Raw genomic sequence first — 17,456 nt, 5'->3', positions numbered from 1 at the left:
ATTAAACAGGAAACACATGTGTGTTGAACATGAGATTTCAGGTAATGGCTCACAAACTTGTCACAAGTGTACCCTGGGAGGAAATGAACGTAGATGGAGAAAAGGGGTAACATCTTTGCTTTCTGTTATTTTCCCACTTCTTTTAATAGAAATGTGCCTAACGGCAAATGACTGGAAAATAGTGGCCAAAGGACAGTAGAGAAACCAAACTGGCCTCTAGGTGGTGCTTGGAAGCAGCATAGGGAAGGCTGGCACCCTTCAGGGTGAAAAGGGTATGAAGCTCAGTAACCTGTAGGCTCCAGGGTAAAGTCCGCATCCCATTGTGACCTGTTCTGCAGTCTCCACAGAGTGGAGTGATTACTGGGCCAGCTGAAATACATTTCTCTTTTCACCTATTCCTGGCCCTGTTAAATTGTGGGAGGTTATAGCTTATGTCAATAAATCATCACCGTCTAAAGTCAACAAACAAGGGGGCGAAAACTATTTATTCAAAGGGCTTTTGCCAAGCAGGTCATTCTGCCACAAAGCTTTACTTAGAAACATCTACCTGCTTCTCCCAGTTTCCTATTTGCCCAGCGCTGTCTTGTCAGGTTGGAGTATGCTGGACCTGCAGGAGCTAAGATTCTGCTGGCTTGCAAGTGGAATGTTTCCCAAGGGAATGTTTTCTCTTTATGTTTTTCGTTTGGTAAAGTTTTTAAAAGGTATTATAGCTGCTACATTTGATATCAAATATGAATCTGTAACTCTTATTAACCACATTTGCCATCAATAAAAACAGCCCCTGTGTAGATAATAAAAAGTAAATCCACACAAATCTATTCCTATTTGTTTGCTTAGTAAAAAGGGAAGCTTCAGCATAAAAATTTAAGAATCTATAACTCCAGGCAGATTTTAACATATACTTTTTTTATTAAATATGTAAAAAGATCAACGCAAGTCAAGTTATTCACATATTCAGAGACAAAAAACTATTCTACCATGCGACAATAGGTGGGTAATGTAAAATGAATGTGATACATCTGAATAAGACTTTTTCATCTATTATGTCATTACTTATCTATATTTATAATTAACAATACATATGTTTACATTCCTTTCAGTTTACATTTAATATATAACAAAAGCTTTATGGTGTACTATTTAGTAAAAGTAATCTGAATGCATATTAAACCTTAACGGAATAATGGAAATACTCACCAGGGAAGGGAAGAGTTCTTGGTTCCCTTCTGGAATTTACTTCTCTCAGGTCAACAGGTCTTTTTTTTTTTTTTCCTGCTTTTCTGCTTAGAACAAACATAGGCTTTCTCTTTGCCCCCTGCTTCAATCACTTCCTATCTGACAGTAGCAGTGGAAGTGCTATAACCAGCCGACAGCGGGCATGAGGGGCGACTAAGGATGAAACTGGGCTTCCTGAGAGGGAGAAGCAGAGCACACACCCACGGATGCTTCCTGCCCAGCCCGATGACATGTGACCAGGGGCTGCCAAGGAAAGCATGCCATGAATGCCGAGATGAAAGAATGATGGGGTTCCACCATCCATGGGAAATGAGTGGGGATTTGCACACAGGCTGGAAGTACAGCCTAAGAGGACTGACTCAAATTCAACTGTTAAAAGATTCCCCAAAGCATCTGAGACATTATCTGGGGTGCAGCACAACAGAAGATGTTTAAGATGGGGCCAGAAAGAATGTATAGCTCTTCTCTAAATAAACGAACAGTCTGCCCCAAGCCTTCAGGAAGGAGAATGGACTACGGTGACTGGGAAAAGTTCTCTTTGCAGGCTAAGAGATCTGGCCAGCATGTTTATTACTGAGAAGGCTGGGGAGCTGGAAGGCAATGGAGTGCTTCCAGCAAGAGTCACCAGGGAGGCTTATGCAAGTTATACAGCAGTAATGGGTTGCTGGAGAAGAGGATCCTAACTCCCTGCTACCCATTCATGTGCATCCACATGACAGGAGTTTGGTCATGATCCACTGAGCATTGGTTATGACTGAGATGTCCAGAGCAGATGAAGAACAGCCTAGGAACCACTGCAGTATCAGCTGCAAGGAGTTATTGTGACCTTTTACAAGAGCTATTTTTTTTCTTAAAAAAAAAAAAAAGATATCAGTGAGTACAACAGGCTCAGAAGAGCAACACGCTGTTAAGCATAATGCTGTGTATAGCACGGCCACTACTACTTGTGACCAGGTGTGGGAGGACGTCACTGCTGAGAGCCAGGCTGTCCAGCCTTAGAGAAATAAGCTGCCGCTATAATGCAGAGTGAGCAGGAGAGAGAAGAAAGGGAAACCAAACACCACGAAACATCTGTCCAATTCTGCACAGTGTGTTGTAATAATCTCAAAAATACAAGCCATCTTTTCCATGTAACTCAATAAATATCACTGCTGCAAAAGATTTATTTTGGAGAGGCTTCTTTTGGTGAAAAGCTTCAATGCCAGAATTTAGAATTCATATTTCATCAATAAAGAAATTTCAAAGCTTTATGATATATAATTCAAAAATTTATTTTAAGCTTTTCAGTTAAGCGGAAAGTGGGGTGGGCACATTTATTTCTTGTTTTTGTTGCACCTGCTAAGTCAAATAACAAGTGAAAGTAAATCTAAAGTTAGAAACCAAGGTGAAATGAATGATCCAGGAAGGGATATCATCTGTCAAAGGAAAAAAAGAGGCAAGGACTTGGAAAGAGACTAAGAAAATGTGCAAATATTAGTTAAAAAAATAAGGAATGCTTTTAATTAATTAATGTTTCCTCTATTTATGAATTGCCATGGTTTAGCTAAGGTCAATGACAAAGAGGGCCCTTGTGTTAAAGAGGGAAAATTCCTTATTCTAGAAGATACTGGGAGGCACAGATTTTCCTGTGCTGTTATTCCAGTGTCTACACCAGACTGCAGAACCATGATTCTCCCTTGCAATTATGCTCCTATTAATAAGGTCTTCACTTCCAGCCTTCCAGCAAGTGTGCGGGATGGTGCAGAGCCCTGGAGCTCAGGGCTGCACACTGAAGTTACCCTTTAGTAGGGGTCCCCTAGTGTGAATGAGGGTTTTGTGGATAAAACCTATACAAAGAGAGGACGGATGAGGCAGGAAGACAGGTACCTACTCAGACCCTCTTTGGACTGCAGAAAACTGATGACAACATCCTGGGGAGAGTGGCTGCCCACCAAAGAGGACCCTGAGAAAGAACATGGCGTAACCTGGGAAATGGGGGGCACGGGGAGTAAGGGACATGGTGAGAGGGCAAAGTTGAGATGGTGTGTTCCTTGAGTGAATGTCTTTCAAAACTAACAACATACTGTGTAGTTGCCTAACATGCTAATGGAAGAACACTGCTGAGCCCTGAAATCCTAGCTTTGAATCCATTTTTTCCCTTTAGTATTGTGAGTAGAGGGAGAAACTGACCTTATGTTTTCTCCCATGACACAAGTCACCGTCATTATGGCTTTCATATCAAGTATCTGTTTCCCTTTGTTCCAATTATTTGACCAAATTTACGTTCAGAGGTTAGACTTGCAAACATCAAAGCACCACAAATGTGTGTGACATCTAGTGACACTGGGTTGAAAAATGCCAATATAAATACCATATATCAAATTACCATTGTTTCACACCAGGATAAAAAGAGGGGTGGTGGCAGTGGTGTTGGGGTGGGAAAGAGTTGTTCTGGAAAGAAATGAAGAAAAGAGCAGAACCAATCTCAAGCAGCCAAATTGTGAAGTTGGATGTATGTGACCCTACAATCTCTCGGGTAGGCGGCCAGAGGGCCGTCTGCTAATACACCTTGGCAAAGAAAATGGGAACCAAGTGCCATGGCTGGCATATGCAATGGTGCTGATGGTAACAGCAGATTGGGAACAACTGGTTTCTGTTGAGCTTGGGGCCACACATGTTCCAATTCTCTAGAAGAAACGTTCCCACGCACAATGGAAGTGTCAAGAGCAGCTGAGGCGGGTCAGTACTCTTCCTGCTGCGGGGGCTGCTGTTCATGGGCTTGCTCCTCTGCTTCCGGCTCTTCTGTGTGGCCCTCCTGTGGGCAGGGGAGAAGTTTCAGCTGAGATAATTGACTGGAAATGGGGCCCTGTGGCCTCCCAGCCCACTGCCACTGCCAGCATGGCGTCTCAAGGCTGTGGAGGGCATCAGGCTTAGTTAGGCACAACTCGCCATGCAAATGTCTCCCAGCTTCCGGTGGCCGATACACAAGCAGGGGTGCCTTAGCTTCCCCATATGAACAAAGAACAGATCATTCCAGAAAGCACAGTCATAAGGCTTTAGGCACCTAACTGTTTTGTTTTGGAAGGAAATCTTCATAGAACACATGGCATATTTTACTAACCTTTGTAAAAGAGTAAACCAAACACAATGACCCAAGAGCATCGTGACAACCATGAATAAAGCTGCTGTAATATAAAAAGCAGCACTCCTGGCCTTCATGGCATGTTGTGTGCGGGGTGTCACTCCTGCATTAATGGATAGGGATGTGGGCTTTTGCTCCATTTCCTAGTCCCTTCCTTGCTGTCATTCTTTTCCTAGTCCCTTCCTTGCTGTCATTCTTCTGCCTGAAGGAGACCCTTTGTTTTGTTACTCACTTGATGTAGGCTTAGATACCAGAGCAGCAGTGCAAGAGGTTCCCAGGCTAAAGAAAAGACAGCAGCCACATTTCATGGGCTGCCCCGGCAACGAGGCCCCTCCCAATCAGGGAGCTCAGGAGCTTTGGCTCAAGGACTTTGGGACATCTACTTAGATGCTTGGGGACCTTTTGGCTTACCTTAGTTTATCAACTGAGAGTGAGATAGGTGAGTTGTTCTTCCCACTATTTAGGAAGACACAGTCCTATTTATTCCTTTGTGTAACCCAGTGAAGCACATTTTGAACATCAACTCCAGGGAACACTAGCCTCAGCTGTATCTGCACATTCATTCATTTTCTGACCTCACACCAAACAATTGGCTGTTTTTTACCCAAGGTGAGGGAGCATGGCCAATCAAAGGAGTTCCCTGTTCGCTCAGCAAGGGCGCACAGCTTCTGTGATGCAGTCTGGAGCATGTGTGGGGACATGTGGAAGTGCCCATGCCTCACACACCCGGCACACTGATTCCTGAGCACTGAACTGCCCAAGCCTGCCCCGTCTGTCGGGCTCCTCTTCCCTGGAGCTTAGGACAAACCCATCTTAGCCAATTCAAATATGGCTGATCATCTCCCCAGATCACTGAGCCAGAATTCTTTCTCTCTTCTCCTGCAGCACTTGTTTTATTCCACTATGACACTGATTTGGAATCCTGTTTTGACCCTTTTGGCCCCACCCACTGGATGTTGAGGTTACTGAAGTCAGGGATAGGACTCTCCGTGCCACCTCTTTCTTATGTGAGACTCAATCTGTGTTGTGTTGAGAGGAACAAGTCACAGTGGATTCAAGAATGAATGAATGAGATTATCAGACCATCACCCAAGGTCACAAGCCACTTATTTTCTGAGAGGCAGTAAGTAGAATGTCAAGGTTACAACATGGACTCAAGTTCACATCCCAGCTCTGTTATTTACAGGGCGTGTGGGTTTGGGCCTAGAACTTAACTGCTCTGGGCCCCAGTTTCCTCATCTGTAAAGTTGGGGTTAGGAGTATCCATATAGAAGCATTTTCAATGCATTTCATTAATCAATGAATCAAAGGACTCCCCGAATCCAACAGAGAAGTTAATGAGTTAAATTAGGTAAAGTGCCTAGTAGAGTGTTTGGTACATGGTAAATATAAATGTGAGCTGTGATTATTATTTTTTAGTGGGAGAACTCTGGAAATATTCTAGAAGTCCAAGTAATTTTTTTTTTAAAAGTAACCCTTTCTGGCTGGGCACGGTGGCTCATGCCAGTAATCCTAGCACTTTGGGAGGCCAAGGCAGGTGGATCACGAGGTCAGGAGATCAAGACCATCCTGGCCAACATGGTGAAACCCCGTCTCTACTAAAATACAAAAAATTAGCTGGGAGTGGTGGTGTGTGCCTGTAGTCCCAGCTAGTCGGGAGGCTGAGGCAAGGGAATCGCTTGAACCCAAAAGGTGGAGGTTGCAGTGAGCTGAGAATGGTACCACTGCACTCCAGCCTGGGCAACACAGCGAGACTCTATCTCAAAAAAAAAAAAAAAAAAAAAAAGGTAACCCTTTCTGTGAACCAACAGTAGAAAGTGACACTGTGTTGAAAACTTGGGATAAAATTAAGCATTGTCTCTTACTGTGCCGACAGGCCCCTTATCCAGTAAATGGAGCTGTCCCCACTCCATGACCACCCCTTGTCTTCACCTAGAACTAGATCTACCTCTGAAATGTTGGGCCCAATCTCTTGCTTTCTCTGATCACATAAGGTGTCTTTCTGACCCTCGCACTCCTGAATTCCTTAATTGCAGGTGCTCTTTGACCTCAGGGAGATCTAAGAGCCCTGATCCCCTTTTCACTCCCCTTCTGCCAGATGAACCCCATAACCCTGAGTGTCACAGCAGCTGTGCTCTTGGCACTGCCTCTGCATGCTGCTTTGCCCTCTGCCTGGCACATGTGACACTGGTCCTCTCAGCTCTGAGTCAGTGCCTCACCAACAGTGAGTCCATATGTGCTCAGGAGAGCAGGAGAGAACTTCTTGCTGGGCCACCGAAGGACAGGAAACAGTTACTGGCCTTCCTAAGCTAGTGCTCTCCTCTCATCCAGGGGAGAAGAATGAAACTAACATTCATGGGAGTTTGACAGGAATGGGGGACTGGGAACTCCAGCTGTCTGTTCTGCCACATGCTCCTCTAAATTATGAGAAAGCTACCCCTCCCTGAAGCCTCTCTCACTGCCTGCATCTCCGAGTTAATAGCTTCCCTCTCCAAGCTTCTATCCTCGGTTTCTGCTTTGGTGGGAGAGCGCACCACAGTCCCGTGTGTTCTTGCTGGGTGGCTACACATCTGTCTCTCCAGCTGGGCTCTGAGCCCCCCATGGGTGAGTTATGTTGTTTTATTCAGCATCCTAACTCTTGAACGTGAGTGTGGTGTCTTCCAAATTGTATTGCTCAAACTTCAGCTGGTCTAAAGTATGCTTTTCTTTACATAATTGTTTCTGTGCATGTTAGACTGCTGAAAAGAAGATCTCAGAAATGAGGATCTGTTTTACATTTTGCAGAAATTCTCATTTGCTCACATCACAATTGGGAGTTTATTGTGGGCTAATGGAGTTAAAGTTGAAAGACCTAGATTCAAGTAATTGTTGAGCCTGTAACAAGCTAGAGGGCCAGGAAGCCACTAGGCTAGGCCTCCTTTCCAAACACATCCAACAGGGCAGCAGGTTTGCTGGCTCTGTCTATGGCTCTGAGGCTTCCAGATGCCCAGGGTTGCTGCTCCTCAGGCACACCCAGCTTAAGTCTCAGTCACAGGAGCCCTCTGTGATGTCATGCATCTGCAGGAACTGTGCATCCCAGACAACTTGCACTGGGAAATACCAGCAAAGCTCCCAATTTATCAATGGATTGCTCATGCTTGGCGTGCAAGTCAAGGCAGTCTGAGAGTCTGGCAAAACACATCTGTAATTCAGAGATGTTACAAATCACAACTGAGAGCTCACAGCCCACACAGTGCTATCGCAGGCTCACAGGAATAAACAGTCTTTTTCTATGCCTTATACGAGAATGAAGCACTTAAACCCATGTCTAAATAGGAGGCCAGGCAAACCTATACCAAATATGAGACTAATGTACCAGGGCATCACTTAATAATTCTAATATGTGCATATCTATTAACATCTTTCTGTTTAGCTGTGAGTAATTGTAAGAAAACTATGACTATTTAGTTTTCTTATAATCATTACATAGAGAGGCAAACTGGGAGATGGTATTAATGAAGGCTCTTAGCCACTGTGGGAGGAAAATGGGGCAGAGGAGGGAGGAAGGCCCATCAGGAAGCTCCGACGGCTCCTGGCTTCCTTGCTGTGGGAGGCAGCACCGTGCAGCCTTATCTCCTGCCCCCACGCCAGCTGTGGCTGTTGGTCTTTCTCGTCTGCTCTGTTCATGCTGTTTCTCCCTACCTTAGCTCTATAGCTGCTGATGTTCCCAGTCACCCTTGAACATCCAACACAAATGCCATCTTCGCTGTGAAGTCTCTGCGTGGTCCTCCAGGCTGCTTTTATCTGCTCCCTACGCAAGTTTATTTATGTCTCTTCTCACATTAGTCATCATCTGACACATATTCCAGTTAGTCACGTCCCTGTCTGTCTCCCTTACTGGGAGTGGGAGCTCTTCTGAGGTGGGGTTGGGTCTTTTTCTATAGCCCAGTGACAGAAGCCCTCCAGTGACAGAAGCACAGCCTGTCTCCACAGGAAACAAGTACTGTTCATAAGCTGGTGCCCTCCAGCTGATAGAATCCACAGGAAGCAGGTAGCCAATGCCTCAGCCCAGACTCCTGAGGACTCAAGGTAAGTATCATAATAAGTATCTGTTCTAGAAACTTCCATTAGGTTTCTTCAACTGGGAATTGACCCACCTCTGTTGATTTCTCACTCAAAACTCCCACCTGGATTTTCACATCTTCTAAACATCATAATCTGGGATGGCTTAAATATAAGAATCAGAGTTCAGTCATCACTAAATAAAAGTGTTAAGTAATCACTCAGGGGAAGAGATCTCCCTAACACATACTCCTACCTCAAATGTCAAAGCAAAACATGTCCCTCTATGTTTAGCTGAACAGCACGTGCTACAACCTGGCGTCCTCTTTCCAGGAGGGGTCTGGGAGAGGCAGACAGCCAGGCATCTGTGCCATCTCAGCTCTGTACACACAGCTGTACCAACAGAATCATGAACCAAGTGTTGGCACTTCCCCCAAGATGCCATGCACATCATCCCTGCACATGGGTGCAAATCTACCCATCACCCAACTGTGGGGATGTCAGAAAACAGGACACAATGTCAGGGGAAAGCACAGTGGGGCAAAAGCAAGATTCCCAGAGCTGGGGGTGGTGGTATGTGGTAGCATTGTAACCACTAAGCACATTTTTTTTTTTTTTTTTCAAAATGGATGCTTTTCCAGACCACAGACACAGGGGAAGGTGGGCAAGGGTATAGCTTTAGGAAAGCTCACTGCCCCAGTGTAGGACTGGCTATATGCTTCTGGGTGGTTCCAGAGAAACTGGATTCCATATTCTCAGGGAGAAATGAAAATGCTTGGAGGATTTAAGATATCTAGGATGATTTCTTGGACCTCTGGGAGGTGGAGTGCTGGGGGACAGAAAGGAGAGTATCTAGCTGCTCCTGAGCCTCTCAGCAGAGTCATGTGTGCACAGAATATGGAAAGCACCCAGCAATGTGTCCAGGCCCACTTTTCTTTTTGTATAAAAGCCAAGGTTTAAAAAATGGGTCGTGTCACATTCCAAACAAGGACACCTGGCATATTCCAGATCAAACGACATACTCTCTGTAGAAAACTCACTATAGCCTGATGTGTCTCTTCTGGAGTTTTACAGACACAAAGTTGCAATAAAAATATCCTGGAACTAGAAAAATTAAGCCAGAAACTGTATTTGAATATTTTGCTCTGGTAACCCACACATGTAACTTATGTTAAGGCTGTTTTCTCTGCCAGATTCAACTGCCTAGTTACTTTAAGTAATTCTCTTCTTGAATTTTGGGCACTCCTCAGCATATACTTACCGGGCAATGCCTCTGTCTCTTTCCCTCTCTCTTCCTTCCCTTAAATCTATTTGATGGTGTCACCACAGCGCCAGAGATACAACAACAAAGAAGGTTTAAAAAAGTTACAAACTGGCTAGAAGAAAATTGAAGTTTTACGTGAATGCTGATTTAAAATCAGATGAATGTCCAGAAAAAGAGGCCATGACTAGGCTTTTGAAGGTGAAAATCAACACAATGAGATAAGGGGAGTTACTTAGAGAAAACTCAGGTAAAAATTTGGAAACTTTCTTCTTCACACACATGGTGTGTTCAACTGAAGACCGTCAAGGAGACAGTCAACCTTGAGGCATTCCCCAACTGGTACTAAGCTCATTTCCTCCCTGCTCCATGGTAGCTGCTACTGCGAGAGAGAGGTAGTAACACAGTCCTTATGGTTTTAGCCTCCGAGTTAGATACAACCTTTAGCCTCTGAGTTAGATAGGGTTCAAATCCTAGTGCTGGAGCTTGTTAACCATGAGTCAGTGGGTGAATAATTTCATCTGTAAAATGTAGGTAAGTAACTACTCACCTCATAGGGATGTGGTTAAGGTCAGAAATCTAGGTAGGACATGAATACAATCCTCAGCACATGCTAAATGCTCAATGGGTATTAGCCACTATGACTGTCATAAAACCATTTAAAAGGTGGCTCAGACTTAGAAAAGGGAGAACGTGAACTCAGGATTCAGATCTCAGGGTTCAAATGCAAAGTATTCTACTCCTTGGTTTGGGAAAGTAATTTAACCTCTCTGCTGCCTTGGTTTCCCTCATCTGTACAATGGGATGACAACAAGAGCTATCTAATAGGATTCTCTAGAGAATTATGGGAGCTAATAAGCTAATGTACATCAAGCCTTAGGCCCTTCTACCTCAAACCCCAACCCAGGTGTCTCAGAAGAGGTGTCTGCTAAACTTATTATTCAGTCTTAATGAATGATGGGGCCTTAAAGTGTTACTTCTACTTGGGGTGCCTGCATTTTAGTTGCACATACACTGCAGGAATGGGTCTCTGAATCCAGATGGTGGCAAGGTGGTGCTGGGATCTATGTGTGGGGGGGGTCGGGTGGTGATGGGCATGGTAGAACAGAAGCTGAGTACGGTCATCTAGGAAGACCCCCTGGAAATCACACCGAGGATGCAAGAGCACTTGCCTGAGGCTGTCCACCTATCCTTAGCCGGGAATTCAGCAGACATCTCCAACACTTCATTTGTCGGACAGTGCTCCTGCACATGAGCTCCCTCTTGGGACAAAATCTGGCATGAAGTTAGACTCTGGGTTTCCCCGTTTGAAGTGCAGGGCTGGGAAGAAGATTCAATCCTGCATGCTGGCCTTATTTCCACTAGCAGGAGTTATCGCAGACAGCAGCACCATTCGCTCAGCCTCATGGTGCTGTGGAGACCTCAGCTAATTTAGCCTCAGACAAGCTTGTGAAGAGAATAACCATAGTCCATCTAGTTCTTACAGATGGCAAGCACTCTGTACACACAGGACATCATATAGGTGACACTGTGACACTGTGGCAGCTTCAGACACACTACAAATCAGTCTCTGGTTTCTTCCATCAGATCTGAAAATACTGAGAACTGTATTTTGTGAAGCCATCATGGAAACCAGGTGGATTCTCAGGGCTTCAAAATCTATATTCTGAGCTATTGATAACCAAGAAATAATTTAACCCAAAATATCTGGAAGAAATCAAAAAAAGTGGTAGAGAGCTCCCAAACTGCAGCTACAGGGCCTTACAGTTTAGGAGAATTTTACTGCTAGAATTTTGAGACATAAATGGAGCAAACATTTGCCTGGGATTCAGCTGGAATAAGAGAGTAAACTTGATGATGGCTTGCTACGTCCTGTGGAAATATCAACACATAAACTCCACTGGAGGCCCTCAGAATATCACAGGCCTTCAGCTCAGAGACTGGGACACTTCCACCAGCATCAGCCTGACATAAGTGAAGCTGGACATCCCAGCCCCTCAACTTGGCTCAGTGGAAGGTGAAGCCCCCTTGGGCTCCGACCCCAGCCTCTGGCTGCCGGGCCTCTCCCTCCTGGCTCTGGCAGACCTGGGGTGCCTTGCCTCAGTCTCTGCCGTTCATCTTGCCCCTGCTTCCTAGATTCTTATTCCTCCCATTTCCCACATCTGCTGTTTATCAGTCTGACACAGCCACATCCGGAGTCTCCGTCAGCGCCTATGAGCAGCAACTCTGGTGGCAGGTCCTCCTCATAAAGGAGGTGTGCATGTGGCTGTCCCACAGTTCTGATCTGTCCTGGCAATGAGTAAACAAGATAACCAGCTATGAAATAAAAACAGTCAGTTATGGGGCTTCTGGGGATGGAAAAGGCATCCAGATTATTTTTTCCTTTGACTACACTCTGAATCTGCATGAAGAAGGAAGAATACGTGTACACATTCTTACTGCTCATTTGCTCAGAGAGCTGCAGACCACTTGGAGTTTGGCTGCATAAGCATATTTTTCTGTCAAAGCCTTCCCCACCCCCTAAACCCCCCCCCCACCCCCGTCTCTTCCCAGATTGATTTGACTGCATGTCCCACAGGCATGGGTCAATGGATCATGATGGTAATGATGCTTATTCCCTAGGGTCTATCAGGTGCACTCAGCTGAGTGGTAATTCTCATTGAGGTCCCAGTGAAGTATTCTAAGGTGTGCCGATCCACTGTGCTTTAACCAAGAAAGTCATTTTAGAACACAGGAGTCACATGCTCCTCACACTTACGTGTTCGTCTGAAGCATACAGGATGTCCATTAGTCGCTGCACGAGGTCATCATTTTCCTGCCCATGTTCTTGGCAGAGTAGCTCAATCTCTCTCAACTTCCCAAAGTAGAAATCCCTTTCCTTTTCCACCCCTTCAAGGGCAAGTTTTAGTGAATGTACCTGCAAGGGAGTGAGAGTGAAGGAAAGAAAAGCACCCAAAATATAGTATAAGAAGTGACCAGCAATTCCCGTGAATAAAACCCAAAACACACACACACACACACACACACACACACACACACACACACACACACACAGAGAGAGAGAGAGAGAGAGAGAGAGAGAGAGAGAGAGAGAGAGAGAGAGAGAGAAATAAAGTGCAGAAATAACTGATGTGTAAGTCTGAGAGAAAAACAACAGGGCTGTTGTTTGGAGCTTGACACTGGGCCAAAACACCCAATTCTCCACAGTACTCTAGTCATTCCCTTCAGTCAACTGAGTGTTTATTAACCAGGGAGAGTGGTCTTTCTGCTGTGCGGTTCCAAGCAGGCTGGGAGTGAGCTTTCACCTCCTGCTAACATACGTTGGAATCCATCTTTCTTTTAACTTGTTACTATGATCTGGAAGTGTGTATCCCCTCAAAATATGTATGTTGAAATCCTAACACCCAAGGTGTTGGTATTAGGAGGTGGTGCCTTTGGAAGGTGGCTGCCATGAGGGAAGAACCCTTATGAATAGGATGAGTGGCCTGATAAAAGAGGCCCAAGTGAATTCATTCATCCTTCAAGCATGTGAAGACAGTGAGAAGGCACGATCTCTGAAGAATAGGGCCTCAATCAGACACTGAATCTGCTGGCGCCTTGATCTTGGACTTCCAAGTCTCCAGAATTGTGAGAAGTAAATTTCTGTTGTTTATAAGCCATCCAGTCTATGGTACTGTGCTTTAGCGGCCTGAACAGACTGAAACACTTGTTAATCTTCTGCAGGAAATGGTGAATGGGAGGAAGAAGGAGAAACAGAAGAGAAAGGCTATAACCACGGCTATTTCAATTTATGTTGAGGACTCTCCTTCCTGTAGATCACTTGCACCAAAAGCTGTCCTTAGCTCTGGACCCTTTTACAAATGATACCAGGCCACATTAGACAAACACTCTCCAGTGAGAAACGGGCTTGGCAACACAAGGAAAACTGGCTGAGACCGAAAGGCTGGCTGAGTGGATCTGTCTTGATTTCTCCAGTCTGGGCTTTGAGTACATCACTGGGAAGGCAGGAGGGCAAGGAAGGCCTATGCCCTCACCACAGTAGCCCTCATTCCTTCTTTCTTCCCCTTGATCTTGGTTCACAGAATTTCCAGGGTTGAGCAGCTTCTCAGGGTGGCTACAGAACAGTGCAAGTGAAGGGAGGAGGCAGTGCTCAAAAGAGAATCCATGAACTTGGACACCTGGAGCTAAAGAAACCCTGATGGGGGTGTGACTAGAGCTGGTTTCAAATCTCAGTCTACCACAGTCTTACAGGTGCAGCAGCTAATCTCAGGCCCAAACTATTACCCTGTTCCTGGTCTCTGAGGATCCCCATGTATTTAAACCCTCTGTTCATTTATTTTTATGTAGGGCATATGCTTCAGGTGGTAAATTAAGTCTTTCATGGCCCTTCTTAGGTAAAATCTGTCATTATCTTAAAAATCACCCTTAACACCTGTAATCCCAGCACTTTGGGAGCCTGAGGTGGGTGGATCACGAGGTCAAGAGTTTGAGACCATCCTGGTCAACATGGTGAAACCCCGTCTCTACTAAAAATACAAAAAATTAGCTGGGCATGGTGGTGTACGCCTGTAACCCCAGCTACTCAGGAGGCTGAGGCAGGAGAATTGCCTGAACCCAGGAGGTGGAGGTTGTGGTGAGACGAGATCGTGCCATTGCACTCCAGCCTGGGTAACAAGAGTGAAACTCCGTCTCAAAAAAAAAAAAAAATCGCCCTTAACAGAATTCCAAAAAATTTAATTTGGAATGCAAAATTTCCTCCTCTCTCCTTCTAATAATTCTGGGCTTTTGTGCATGCTTTATCCAACTGGAATTACTGACTTATTCAAACACACACTGAGCCCATGCAGTGTCCATCCTCTTCCTGTGCACCTGGCAAACCATACCTCTCCTCTAGACTCAGTGTTACCCTCACTGACGCCCCCATGTGGCCGCTTGCAAAGCAGTTGGAGAACCAGTTTGCTAACTTTTAACTCGTTTCTATTAATACTATAGCTTGTACATTTGTAAGATGTTAAAAAACCTGAAGGTGACCAGCTTAAATTCCAGAAAAAAGGAACTCTTATTCTAGAAATCCTTTCCTGCAAAAACAAACCCTCGCTAGATTTGGACACAGAATCCATCTCAACCCTTCACTGGTGCCAGCAGATGGATCTGTGGCAGTTTAGATCTGCCACCACTCCCCAGCCCCCTGTAGCAGGCATGGACACAGCCAACCCACGAAAACTGATCTGTCTGGCTCCCTAAGGCTTTGGTCTGCACAATGAGCAAATAGCTCATACTTTTCTAGACAAGCTTTTAGTGCAAATCAGGCTTCAGTGATATTCCACATGCATTAGGTAATAGCTGCCACTACCAACACTCCCTTATAAAAACCAACACTAGTTAACCTATATGATGAAAGGTCAATTGGCAAGAAAATTCCATTGTCACAGTTCCACTCACAAAGACCAATGCCAGCCTCATCCCTCTTGTGTTGTGGCAGATGCTGAAGCAATGAAGGAGATGCTGGAGATGGACCTTAGAAAGGGAGAAGTAGCTCTCTTCTCATGATTCTCCCAACTGCTCCCAGTGTGGCCACAGTCTCTGCCTGAGCTCCCTGAGCACAGCTGTCAGTGACCAACCTACTTCCAGGTGGCTAATCCACTGACTCAAACCCACTAACCAGAGGAAGTTCTTAATTATTTTCTTTATGACTTTTCCTCCTGTATGTCTTTTGATTCATTTCTATTATGGAAATGGTTTAGCACAGTAGTGTTTCTTTTGTGTATCATGAGAAATTGCCTGAGAAAAGGCAGGAGGGCAAGCAAATGAGAATCCCCCAAGTTTATGGAACTTGTCCCTTTTTCCATGATGACTGCACTTCACCCTTCAGCATCAGGGTCTCTTCTCAGCCTCTCTCACCCGAGTGTTCTTTGTTCCAACACCCTGATGCCTATGGGGCCCGCTACCAGGCTCAGGGGGCATCCTGTTGGCTTCAAGGACAGAGAAAAGAGGGAATGGCAACAGTTAACCACGGATATAAACTTGGAGTAACTGTTCAGTAATACTGATTGAAGGACTCACAATTCAGGATGTTTCTTCTTTTTGAGGGCAGGCACACTCCTTGGTGTGAAGGTTTCAGGGGACAGAAATGGGGAGGGAGGCCTTTTGGAAGTAATAAAGTGATTATAACAAGAAGGTGGCTCTGGACCCTTCCTCTCTCTTCTCACTTGTTTCTCTGAGTGATATTGTGGATGGTAGGATGGTTTAGTGGAGGCATTTTAGAGGTCTGAGTTCCCTGGGGATGGGGCTCTGTGTGTGATCTGGAGAGCTAACCGGAGCATAGAGCCAGCCCCAAGGAGAGGAAGTGGGGCTGTCTGGGTCAGGCTGTCAGGGAGAGAGAAGCTCAAGGTTTCCGCATGGTTATAATTTGGGCTGCAGAGGGTGGGACCCTGGATGTGGCAGACGGCGAAGAGAGGAAGGAGTCATGAAAAAACATAAGATAAGAAAGATACCAAAAATATTTGGGTTCCTTAAGGAAAAGAGTCCTACAGTTGGGCCTTGGTATCTGAGAGGAATTGATTCCAGGACACCCTTTGGATACGAAACCCCATGGATGCTGAAGTCCCTGGCGTAAGACAATATAAAATGGCATCGTATTTGCCTGTACACTTTATCTCTATGTTACTTATAATACCAAATATAATGTAAATGGTTGTTATGCTGTATTGCTTTTAATTTGTATTACTTTTTATGCTTGTATTGCTATTTTTTATTTTGAATATTTGCAATACTTGGTTGCTTGAATCCACAGATGTGGTCACCCACTGATATGGAGGGCCAACTTTAGGTTCAAAGCATTATAGACCCACTGCCTTTAGGTCTACTCTGATTTGCTTGGAGCCTGAGGCATGTGGCCCAAGGCTCATTGTGACTGTCCTTACAGCCTTTTAATTGAGAAGAAGTCATTATTGGAAACCAGGCTCAAACTGAGAATCAGCAGGTAATTAGAACATCTCAGTTTGCAAATCCAAGTCCTACCTGCTGGATGGCTTAAGTTTTAACACCTTTTTCCATAAAGTAATCATAATTGTAAAGAAACACCCTAGTTAAGTAACTGCCTACATTAAACTAGAGTCTTGATTACAAATATACAATTATCATAAAAACTGTTTCTAAACTCTTGCTGGCTCATCAAGAATAAGATTAATCACCACTACTGGCCCAGTGAGTGGCTGGGAACAGCCTGGGGCCCTGGAGTAAAGGCTCCTCTCATAGCGGCAGGGTAGCCAGGATAAAAGGCTTTCCTCTATGGGCCCTCCACTACCCGTTGCTTTTATTACTTTTAAGCTACATATGATCTAAGGAATGATGAGCTAATATTAGAAAATGTACCTAAGATTTTATAATGAAAATTTCAAAGACAGTGGAGCTAGTTAGACTTTACTGTAATTGTGAGGAATATCAGATTAAAAGGAAAGCTCTTCTACTTCAAATACAACTGTGGCCTTTCAGATCCCCAGATACTGGTTTTGGTGCTCCTGCAGCATCCAACTTCTGCCACGGTATCAGATTTTTTGTTTTGCTTGTGTAATAACCTACTGTGTGCAACTGCTATCTGCAGTGAAGGAAAGGTATCTATTTTACCAGTATATTACCAGCATTAAGCATAATATCTTTCATATAGAATGAGCTCAACTACTAAAAGCTGAGGGAAGAAAAGTAGGAGGGAAAGAGGGAAAAAAGAAGAGAAGGGGAGGGAGACAGACTAACCCTGACATAGCCTTTAATACTTAAGCCAAAAGTAAAAAGGGAGGG

At 44.8% G+C, this 17,456-nt stretch overlaps 1 protein-coding gene across 3 annotated transcripts in view; it reads right to left on the bottom strand.

Moving 5' to 3' along the window:
• Positions 1-889: 889 nt before the first annotated feature.
• Positions 890-17,456, bottom strand: part of MAPRE2 (microtubule associated protein RP/EB family member 2) — a 179,334-nt gene continuing 162,767 nt past the window's right edge. For all 3 annotated transcript variants that reach the window (XM_003734635.6, XM_008979707.5, XM_002757161.5), the window contains 2 exons: positions 12,418-12,576; positions 890-4,030 (listed from right to left, as the gene is read on the bottom strand). In XM_003734635.6, coding sequence (XP_003734683.1) covers positions 3,956-4,030; positions 12,418-12,576 — 234 coding nt within the window. In that variant the 3' untranslated portion in view covers positions 890-3,955. The remainder of the gene's footprint in view (positions 4,031-12,417; positions 12,577-17,456) is intronic.

Source organism: Callithrix jacchus, chromosome 13 (assembly GCF_049354715.1).
Source record: "Callithrix jacchus isolate 240 chromosome 13, calJac240_pri, whole genome shotgun sequence".
Taxonomy (NCBI): domain Eukaryota; kingdom Metazoa; phylum Chordata; class Mammalia; order Primates; family Cebidae; genus Callithrix; species Callithrix jacchus.
This window is presented reverse-complemented; position numbering and strand designations above follow the sequence as displayed.